Here is a 9,656-nt window from a genome sequence, read left to right as displayed (position 1 = left end):
CGGCTTCTCTTGGTTCCCTCTCTTATTCCCTGAGAGCCCCGAGGCACCCTAGGCATAGAGGTGCTTAGAGCAGAGTGTCCTCAGCTCCTGCTTTAGTGAGAGGCTACCCTGATGAGGTCCACGTAGCCAAATTTAGGGGTCAGTGGGGTGTGAAAGATCAATTCATCGATATTTATTGAGTGCCCCCTATGTGCCAAGCACTCGGCAGAGACTGCTAGGAATTCTACAGAAGAGACTACCGAAGTCCTCAAAGATCGGAGAGTTTAAAAGTCAGAGGGACTGAATTCAAATAACAGTCATGCTACTTTGTTTCTTCATCCAGCAATGGAGAGGTTGGATTGGATGTTCCCTGGAATTCCTTTTCCATCTAAATATTATGATGCCATGAAGTGAGGGAGGCTAAGTGCGACCCAAAGACAGGGAGGAAAGGAATGGCACTGTCCGTAAAGGCCATTAACGAGGAATCCCGGCAGCCTTCCTGAAGGAGATGGACCCGAGCCCCATCCCCAGTGAGATTAGCTGGAGAAGGCATCCAGCAGATGGGGGCAGTAGTGAGATAGCAAAAGAAGGCCTAGCCTCGACCGGAAAACCTGCCCTACCTCCTCCTGCTGCCAGCAGCCAATGAATGCCTAGAATCGCGGGCTGCTTCCATTGGATGGGGCCTCAGACCACCTGATTCACGTCGACGAATGGAAAAGAAACCTTGGGATTTCCGGGGTCTCGCAACCCCTACTTGGCGTGGAGCCCGCCTTCTCTCAGTACTTATTGGACGCTGGGACGGATATCGGTCTCCCATTGGTCTGCGTAGAAGAGAAGGGTGGGATCGTTTCGCGCCGCTTCGCTGTGTCAGAGGCCCGGGCCCGGCCAGGCCCGGCTCGGATTCTTGGTTGCCATGACGTCCTACTTTGAGGAGCACGACTGCGAGCCCGGAGTGCCCGAAGAGCAGTACCGACAGAATGCGCTCCTGGAGTTGGCGCGGTGCGCGGGGGCGTCATCGCCGGGGCTGGCATCCCGGGGTCCGGAGGGGTGGAGGGGGCGTTAATCGAGGCTTCGGAGGAGTGGTGGAGGGGGCATTAATCCGGGCTCCGAGAAGGGATGGAGGCTTTAATAGAGGCTCCGAGGAAGGGTGGAGGAAATATTAATCCGGGCTCCGAGGTGGGGTGGAACCGACGTTATGCGGGGCTCCGAGGAGGGGGTGGAGGAGGTGTTAATCGAGGAGGGATGATCCCTATGTTCTTCAGAGGCTAGCGAGAGCCTCCTAGGGGTACCGGGGATCAGGTAAGTGGCAACTGGAGTGCAAAGTACTGGATGGAGGGGCAACTTTGGGAGACATCAGGGATCGTTGCCCCGATCTGACAGCTTTCCGCTTTCCACTCCAAATCCTTTCCCCAGGACACTTTTCAATGGAATGGACATTGAGTTGGCATCTGCTGACTTCACTGACTGGGACCACAGATTGCCTCCTCCTGCTGCCAAGAGAGCTGTTCAGAATCTGCCCAAAGCCATCATTACAGGGGCCCAGGCTGGTGAGGGCCCTCCTTCACCCCATTCCTTTCTGCTTCCCAGTCCACCTCTTAAGCCAGTTGAGAGCCCTACCCCCTCTTCCTCTACTTGCCTGCACCCCCCTCCCCCGGGAAATTTCTGTGGAGTCTCATGAAGGCAAGGAGAGAAGAATGCTTTTGAGGCCACAGTGCCGAAATGGCTCGGGGTGAAGGCTTGGGCACATGTGGAAGGGAAGGGGTAGCAAAGCTAATAAGACTTTTCCTCTCAGACAAAGGCCTGAAGTGCCCTGTTTGCCTTGTGGAGTTTGAAGAGGGACAGACAGCCCTGGAGATGCCCTGCCAGCACCTCTTTCATTCAGACTGCATTCTGCCCTGGCTGGGCAAGGTACTGGAGATTTCTGGAGTCTGTTCCCCTGCCATCTTTCATATGTGTTTCACCCACCACTTGTTTACTTCATACATCCACAGATCTAAGTCTTATCCTTGGAATGTCCATAGCTTATGAGCCATAGCCAGAAGAATTGAAATTGGGGGATGGGGAAAAGAATCATACCCAGAAGTGTACATATGGCTTGCCTAAGCTGTCCTCCACCTCTTGGAGTCCTTAACTTGCTCCCAGATTGCCTTGCTATAGGCTTTCCCAATCCTTCCAGTTCCTAATCACTTGGTATTTATTTCATTCAAGTGAATGCAAACTCCTTAAGGCCAGGAACTGTTTGTCTTTGTAGCCCAGACACCTACACCCAGTGCCTGGCATTTAATATTTATCTAATTGGTCACTCCCCCGGTTTCCCCAGACCAACTCCTGCCCACTGTGCAGATGTGAGCTGCCCACAGACAATGAAGAATATGAAGAACATAAGAAAGACAAAGTAAGAACAGACTGTGGGGAGAGGAATTGGGAGCGAAGGCCAGAACCAGGCTGGTATTGCATGCAGTGGGGGTTACAATTAGTCCTAATCTAAGAGTCAAAAGATCTTGAGTCTGAGATTGTAGAACCTCTGAGTCCCTGGGTATAAAGATGTCCACCTTGGTCCTTCCTTGGGCTTTTGTGAGGATCAGTGAACATGCCTTGTCAAGGCACCAAGTCCTCAGCTTCCTAGGGAAGTTCTGAGAGCTGTACTTCTTGTCGACAGACCCCTCTTAGGGAGTCTGGGTAAAGTAACCCTGCCTCCATTCCTTAGGCCCTTTTTACCTTCTAGACCTTACTGTGATATAGGGTCATCCTCACTTTCTCCTTTTCCCCTCATAGGCTCGAAGGCAGCAGCAGCAGCATCGCCTTGAATACCTCCATGGAGCAATGTATACATGATGGGCTTAGCTTCCCCCTCCGAATACTTTTCCTCGTGTCCATTAAACTGTCTCCTTATCCTAAGCAGCCATACCTTTGCTTGGGAGGATCTGTGCCTTGGAGGGAGGGGGGGGGCAGTTTTCATTCCATCCCATCCCTGCTACCAGAGGGAGGGATGGAGCTTGGGGGCCCCTTGTTGCTCTTTTCTCTCCCATTCCTCAAGAGCTAGCTGCAGATATGAAAGACTCAGTCCAGATAGAGAGTAAAAAAACATAGATTAAGGCCCCATTCCAAGAGCAGTCACTGGGGAACCAGCCAAGGTCTGGAATCCCTGACTTCCCTTCTCCAGACAACCTTTGTACCTACTCTCTCTAGGCTCAGAGTAGGAAAATGACCCTTATGGGAGGAGGAGGAGGCAATCAGCTTAGAAGATAAAGCTGGGGGGTGGGCCTGCTCACAACACTTTTAGAGTTGGATGTGGGGCTGAAATCTCTAGGCCCACCAGGCCCTGAACAAGCAGAAATGGAGACAAAGTGTGTGTGGGTAACCCTAAGGAAGCCTCGCCCTCCAAAACAGCTCATTCCACTTCTGAAAAGCTCCAATGGTTACTTTTCCTGACTTTAAGCCTGAAACTGCCTCCATCCAACTTCCTCCCATTGTTCCTAGCTCTGCCCTCTAAGAGAGCCCTCCTCCCCTTGCTAATCGAACACAACTCTCTTGGAGTTCCCCAGGCCTCAGAGATCTCCAAACATCTCCAGCCCCTTTTCCTCCACCTTCATGTGGTATCTTCAGAGTCCTTGGCTGTCCTGGTTGCTCTCAGTATCCTTCAGCGGATCGCTGTTCTTCCTAAAACCAAGACATTGGGGTTTCTTTATTCCCATTCTGAGGTCTGAGGAAAAGTCCTTTGTGCGGCTAGACACTCAGTTCTTCAAAACAGATGGCAAAACATTCAAGAGTTAGACTTTTAATAGATATAAAAAAGTACTAAAATATCCGTGTGGTTCTGCTGTGTTATTTGCCCTAAAGGAAGCAGGGAGCAAAGGGAAGGAAGTCTCAGCAGTCTGGAGGGCCGAGCCCATATAGGCATGTGCTGAGCGCTGGGGAGGGGGGCCCACTAGCTGCCTCCTTCCTATATCCTTTGCCTTGTCCCAGCCCCCAAAATTCCTGCAGAAAGACTCCAGTGGCCTGGCCTCAGAACCAGTGGGGAGCAGAAGGCACCATAAGGGCTGGATGGGTGAATAAATGAGGACAGGGAGTGTCTTAAAAAACAAAACAAAACAAGGACACAGAAATGGACTCGGAACAATAGGCTGGGATTGAGCAGACTTTGGGTTGTCCCCCAGGCAGCCAGCAGGGGGCGCTGCTCTTTCATGGCACAGGTGTCAAGTTGAGGACCTGATGGGTCCTCCCCCAAAGGGAGGATGCACCCCATCAGTAATACTTTCTCTTTTTAAAAAATAATCTTTTTGGTACAAAAGAAACCCAAGGAAGCTGGAGGATGGGGGCCAGAGGGGCGCGCTCAGCTGTCCCCCGCCGTCCGTCCGGCTTTATATCATGGCAATACTCTCTGGCGTGCAGTTGAGGTGAGTGGAGGTACTGCTGCTCCCTGAAGACTTGCAGGCCCGGCTGGAGGCCGACTGGAAGGCAGCCACCAGCGTGTCTGTGGACACGGCCCCAAACTCGTAGCTGAAGGTGCCATAAAAGACCAGGATGTCAATAACGAAAACCCACTCGGAGAGGGCAGCCACGTGCTGGAGCTGGGAGCTTTCGTGGATGAAGAAGATGCCACCTGGGGCCAAGGCTAAGGAATGGCCTAGACACTGAGGCTGCGGGGCTGAACACCCCTACCCCACCCATCCCCCTCAAGCTCATTTCCCCTTGAGCCTAGAAGAAGCCAGGTAGCAGTGATGCATCTGAATCTTGCCCCGGACCACAGCTGTCCCACCCGAGGTGCCAGCCACTTCTCCTCAGTTTCCCCATCTGTCCTAGGGCTGCTGTGAGGATCAGGATGACCCACAAAGCCCTCTAAACTCCTAACTACCATGATTCTTTTGGGGTTCCCCCATTCTCTGAGGATCAGCCAAATGAAGGATACTGAGGACCAGGGCAACAAAGGCAATAACGGCAAGTACGGCGCGGAAGTGAGCCATGGCGAAGTCCAGGGGGGCCACAGCACCATGGTAGGAGAGGGCACAGTGGAGGCAGACAAAGAGGAGCCCTGCTGGGAAGGCTACTCCTGCCCCAATATAGTGCAAGGACTTGGCATGATCCACCTGAGAAAATGTGGAAGAGAAGGCATTAGCCCGAGCTGCCCTTTCTCCACCCCATTTCACCCATCACCAAAGGCGGGACCCATGACAAAATGCTGCTTTTTCTTCCAGGGCTGACCAGGGCAAAAGAACCTAAGGGCCATGATGTATTTGCACCCTCCCAAGGTTTCAGGGGATGGTTCAGAGGAGCAGGGGAGCAAGCAGGTGGGGCCAATCAATGCTCAAGAGAAAACAGTCTCACCTGGAAGTTGCCAACCACAACCAGGCCAGCAGCATTGAAGCAGCCAGTAATGAGGGCCATGGTGTTAACCCAGGACCGGTGACTCTGCTCCAGCAACTGGCCATAACGGAGAAGACACACCAGTGCCACTGTGGGAGAGGATGCAAAGAGCATTGATGGGCCAGGGCTGCAGACAGCCCAATAGCATTTATTATCCTGTGAGCTCAGCACCCTGCTAGGTTCTGGAGGTAGAGAGGGCCAGAACGGCCTCTGCTCTCAAGGGACTCGAGTCTAATGGATATATAGAATAGTCAACAGATCCCCAAATTCCTCCCTCCCTCCACCAAACCTGCACAGGCAACATCCACCTTGGCTCTCCAAGGAAGGCCAGACCACCTCGGTCAAAGGCCTTGCTGTCCCTGCTCCAAGGAGACCCAGATCCACCCAAGAGTTCCCAATCAGTTCTTTTAGATAGCGATGGACAGGGGTGGTTGGTTAATGATAAACCCTCTCCTGAAGGGTTGATAATAAACCACCCTTTCTTGGACTTAGGCTGGAGGGATGAGGTAAATGAGCAACATTAGCTTTTGTGAAGCAAAAGAAATACTTCCCTACCTCCCCCCTCACACATCTGAGCTGCATTGGGCCACCTGATCAGGACCCCCAAAGTGGCAGCAAATGTGGAGGGGATCCCTCCAGCCAGGAGGTCTCGGGCAGGGCCCTTCTCTGCATGGGAGCTGGGGGTAGGAAGAGGGGCCGTAGATGGGTGGGAAAGGAATGTTGAGGAGGCACTTACCCATGAAAGCACCCACGTTGCCAATGAGGCTGAAGAGGCAGCTCTCAGGGGGATAGGTGCCACATTTACTGGAAAAGGGTTCCAAGAAGCCCAGGGGGAAAAGGCAGTCAGCAGTGGCAGGTGGCTTTCCCCACTCTCACCCATTCCTCCCAAAACCCGTCTTCCTATCGTCCAGGCCTCGATCTCCCTCAATGGCTGGCACGTATTTTGTCGTGCCACTCTGAAGCTGTGATACAGGGTTTTTTGAAAGAGCCCCAGGGGTCATGCAGCAGCAGCAGCAGGCAGCAGTCTCAGATTCCAGATGGTCTAGCTTTCCTTAGGACCTTGGCAAGGGACTGAAGACCACGCTGGGGCATACCGTGGGGAAGTAGGCGCTTATGTGTTGGGGTGGAGGGGCCCCACCTATATCCTGCCCACTTTCAGGGGCCTCACCTGATGAGGGGAACATCCTCCAGGGTGCAGCAGCTCTTGGGACCACCCTGTATGTCGGGGTCAGTGGGGCAGGACTCATTGTAGGACCTGGTAGGGAGGTGGGACAGGGAGTAGACTGGGGCAAAGTGGATTCTGGGCAGCCTGCCTCCTTCACCTGGGGCCAGGTTAGAGTATGCCTTCTCCAGGGCCTCCCCCAGTGAACCCTCCCTCACCAAAAGCAGAGAAGAGTCCCTTCCTCTCCACTCTCCTTAAGAGATAGAAACCAGTGGGGGACAAGGGAAAGAAGTGGGATTTGGTGGAAGGGAAGGTAGGTAGGCAAGATGCCATGCCTGGGGAAGGGGCAGGTGATGCCAATATCAGACAGCAGTAAGGCCCAGGGTCGCCATCTGACTCCTGCCAGCCCCTGAGCCCAAAAAAGGAGCAGAGATGGAGGAAGCCTTTAGAAGGAGGGTGCCAGGACTGTTCCCCATACCAGTTCTCCACAGGACACACATGGTGGTTCATCACTGCCATGGCATACCTGTAGGAACGAAGAGGGGCATTAGCCGCCCGGCTCTCTGGCGTCTTCACCTGACTGACCTTGTTCACCCCCCTAGCCTGCCTCTCTGGAGTCTGGCCTTGGTGAACCCTCCCCATACCATATGGCTGGACACTGTGGGAGGACCGGCCAGGGAATGACCCGAAAGCCGGGGGCTCTGGCCTTGACTGGTCTTCCCTCTCCAGTGGCTCCTTTCGGTGATCAAGCTTAGGGAAAGCAGTGCTGTCCTGCCTAGTGCTGATGGTGCCAGTTGGTCCCAAGAATGGTGGGTAGTTGGGAATTTGTGCCCAGGCACTAGGCCAGGCTATGGAGACACCCCGAGCAGTCCTGAGTACCAACACCACAGTCTACAGCAGGACAAGGGACCTTGTGTGTGGGAGCAAGCTGTTCTTCTGTCCTGCCTCATTCCTGTTCCTCCTTGGCTCTGGCCCATCTATCCGGCCACACGGCCTCCTCTCCTCCTCTCCCCCACTCCCCTCTCTCTCTTCTCCTCCCCTCCCCCTTGCCTCTCTCTTCCCTTTACTCACACAATCCATATGCCAGTGATGGAGAAAGCTGAGAGGCTGACAGGGAGGATGACCCAGGCGGTCATGAGGGAGGGGAGCCAGGGTGGGGAAGGGGTGGGGGGGCAGGATCAGAAGTGGGTGAAGCAGGGGGCCCAGCTACTTCAGGACACTTCAACCACAAGCATCAGCCTGGGGGAGAGAAGGGTGAAGTAGGTCAAGGGACTGTGCCGGAACAGCAGGTGGGGGGGTAGCCTGACCAGTGGAACAGGCTGAGCCTCGGCCATAGCCTGAGCCCACATGCCTCCTGGCATCCCATAGCGCCCCCCACCCATGCCCCCCACCCCTAACGGCGCCCCTCCAGCCCTCGGGCGGCCCGCGGCACCTGGACAGGGTCTCCCTTGGTGCCCAGGGTCAAGGCCCCTCTGGGAACACCCCAGATCCCCAGGACTTGCCCAGGAGCAAAGGGAGACTTGGTCTGAGACCTTCCGGACCGCAACGGTGGTGAGGGGGCTCCCGCTAACAAAGGCCCGGGAAGGCCGGCGCCGAGAGCTGAGCAAGGACGCTGGGCAAGATAGCGGGAGACCAGAGGGGCGATCCGAGCCGGCTGCGCGATGAGGGTCGGAGGAACCTGCCCGAGGGACCCCAGACCCCCCGCCAAAGTGCCTTCCCGTCGGGACCTCCCCAGGCTGCACCCCGAGAGCTAAAGCGGGGAACGCGAGAGAGTCGGGATGGGCTGGCATGAGGGGCTGGGCTTCCCCCGCCCTGGCCTGCCTTCTTACCGGCTGCAGGACCCCCCAAGCGCTGCTCTCAGCCGCCGTCCCTTTGAACAGCCCTTTAAAGGATTTAAAGAGCCGGGGCCGGTCCCTGCACTCCCCTCCCCTCCCCTCCCCTCCCCGCCCCTCTGACCAGAGCCGTCGCCGCGCCGCCCGATGGGACCTGGAGTCCTCCCGCTGGCAGGCGCGGGGGGCGGGGGGCGGCCCGGGACTACAAGTCCCGGCACCCCCCACGCCGGGGCGGTGCTGCTGGGGGGCGGGCGGCCCCGGCCACCCCCGCACAATGGCCTTGGTGGGCCGCCCCCCCGCAGCGCGGGACTGGTCGGCCCCGGGGACCTGAATCCCGCCTGGAAATGTTGGGGGGTTGGGAGCGGGGTTGCGGCGTTTGGCCAGGAGTCCTGAGGGAGGGTCTTCTGGGAAACCCAAGGTCTTGCCTGGGCTGCCTTGATGCTGATGCCACTCATTCCGTTGGAGGCTGGATCTTATTCCAGACTCCATCTGGTCCTAACCCCTCTTTTTACAGCCATGGAAACTGAGGTTCAGGCAAGACAATTGACTTGTCCAAGACCACACAAGTTGTAAGAAGCAGAGGAGGGATTTGAATCCAGGCCTTGTTACAGCCCCGCGGATGACTTCAATTCCTCCTCTGTCAGAGGAAGCCCTTGGACTAGATTCTCTCTGAAGTCATGAGTTTATCCATTTATAACTGGAATCGACCTCGCAGGTCAGGGGACCCTACTTTCTCCTTTTACAGATGAAGAGACTGAGGTACAGAGTGGGAAAGAGAATTGACTCAGGTAGTAAGCAGCCACCCGCATCGACTGGTGTTCCTGTGCCTCCAGAGGTGCATGGCCCAGGGAAAGACCTGTGTTCTAATCCCCTCACCCCCATACATGCTAGCTCTGTGACCAGGACAAAAGGTTTCCCTCTTCTCTGCTTGAGTCCTCAATGGTCTCTTCCAGCTCAGTGCATTACACTGCCTCCTTAGTCCTTCCAAATCCCTTCCAGTGGTGACATTTTATGAACCTGTGAACTTGGAACTCAACCTTGGGCAAGTCATGGCACTGTCTCCCACCTCAGTTTCCTCAAACATAAAATGGGGGCAATGAGGTACCTACCTCCTGAGAGAGTGTCTGTAAAGTGCTTAGGCTCAGTAGACTCTTAAGAAATGCTTTCCCCCTTCCGCCTCCTCCTCTTCCTCCCAGCCCTAACTGGGCAATCGTCCTCTACCCCTTACCCCCTTTAAGGCATGCCCACTCTTTTCTCCAGGGACATCTTCTGAGGTGACAAATCTACCTCCTGGAGGACCTCTGATAAATGGTTATAGC

General features: G+C 55.3%; 2 protein-coding genes across 4 annotated transcripts; one reads left to right on the top strand and one right to left on the bottom strand.

The window, feature by feature from the left end:
• The first annotated feature begins 791 nt into the window (after positions 1 to 791).
• Positions 792 to 3,785, top strand: RNF181 (ring finger protein 181). 2 transcript variants are annotated; one of them, XM_007477772.3, is made up of 5 exons: positions 792 to 978; positions 1,393 to 1,526; positions 1,772 to 1,887; positions 2,300 to 2,374; positions 2,755 to 3,785. In XM_007477772.3, exons 1-5 carry the CDS (start codon positions 893 to 895, stop codon positions 2,812 to 2,814), a joined length of 471 nt encoding a protein of 156 aa, XP_007477834.1. In that variant the 5' UTR covers positions 792 to 892; the 3' UTR covers positions 2,815 to 3,785. The 2 variants fall into 2 exon arrangements, with proteins under 2 accessions (XP_007477834.1, XP_056669369.1); XM_056813391.1 differs by having other exon boundaries at positions 799 to 978; positions 2,300 to 3,785.
• Positions 3,742 to 8,466, bottom strand: TMEM150A (transmembrane protein 150A). 2 transcript variants are annotated; one of them, XM_001363979.5, is made up of 8 exons: positions 8,335 to 8,466; positions 7,577 to 7,744; positions 6,984 to 7,031; positions 6,512 to 6,598; positions 6,080 to 6,147; positions 5,305 to 5,432; positions 4,889 to 5,066; positions 3,742 to 4,582 (listed from the first exon to the last, which is right to left on the bottom strand). In XM_001363979.5, exons 2-8 carry the CDS (start codon positions 7,639 to 7,641, stop codon positions 4,341 to 4,343), a joined length of 816 nt encoding a protein of 271 aa, XP_001364016.1. In that variant the 5' UTR covers positions 7,642 to 7,744; positions 8,335 to 8,466; the 3' UTR covers positions 3,742 to 4,340. The 2 variants fall into 2 exon arrangements, with proteins under 2 accessions (XP_001364016.1, XP_056669359.1); XM_056813381.1 differs by lacking the exons at positions 6,080 to 6,147; positions 7,577 to 7,744; positions 8,335 to 8,466 and having other exon boundaries at positions 6,984 to 7,005.
• Between the last annotated feature and the right edge of the window lie 1,190 nt (positions 8,467 to 9,656).

This window comes from Monodelphis domestica, chromosome 1, assembly GCF_027887165.1.
Source record: "Monodelphis domestica isolate mMonDom1 chromosome 1, mMonDom1.pri, whole genome shotgun sequence".
Taxonomy (NCBI): domain Eukaryota; kingdom Metazoa; phylum Chordata; class Mammalia; order Didelphimorphia; family Didelphidae; genus Monodelphis; species Monodelphis domestica.
Note: the sequence above shows the minus strand (reverse complement) of the source record. Positions and strands in the feature narration are given on the sequence as shown.

What these genes read in the sequence shown, in the direction of transcription:
- RNF181 (XM_056813391.1), top strand. Translation starts at nt 893, where the DNA reads ATGACGTCCTACTTTGAGGAGCACGACTGCGAGCCCGGAGTGCCCGAA. An exon ending in CATTACAGGGGCCCAGGCTG is followed by an intron (nt 1,527 to 1,771) that starts GTGAGGGCCCTC and finishes TTTTCCTCTCAG; the next exon opens with ACAAAGGCCTGAAGTGCCCT. An exon ending in TTCTGCCCTGGCTGGGCAAG is followed by an intron (nt 1,888 to 2,299) that starts GTACTGGAGATT and finishes CGGTTTCCCCAG; the next exon opens with ACCAACTCCTGCCCACTGTG.
- TMEM150A (XM_001363979.5), bottom strand. Translation starts at nt 7,641, where the DNA reads ATGACCGCCTGGGTCATCCTCCCTGTCAGCCTCTCAGCTTTCTCCATC. An exon ending in CAACGTGGGTGCTTTCATGG is followed by an intron (nt 5,433 to 6,079) that starts GTAAGTGCCTCC and finishes CCTCTCCCACAG; the next exon opens with TGGCACTGGTGTGTCTTCTC. An exon ending in CTTTGTTGCCCTGGTCCTCA is followed by an intron (nt 4,583 to 4,888) that starts GTATCCTTCATT and finishes CCTTGGCCCCAG; the next exon opens with GTGGCATCTTCTTCATCCAC.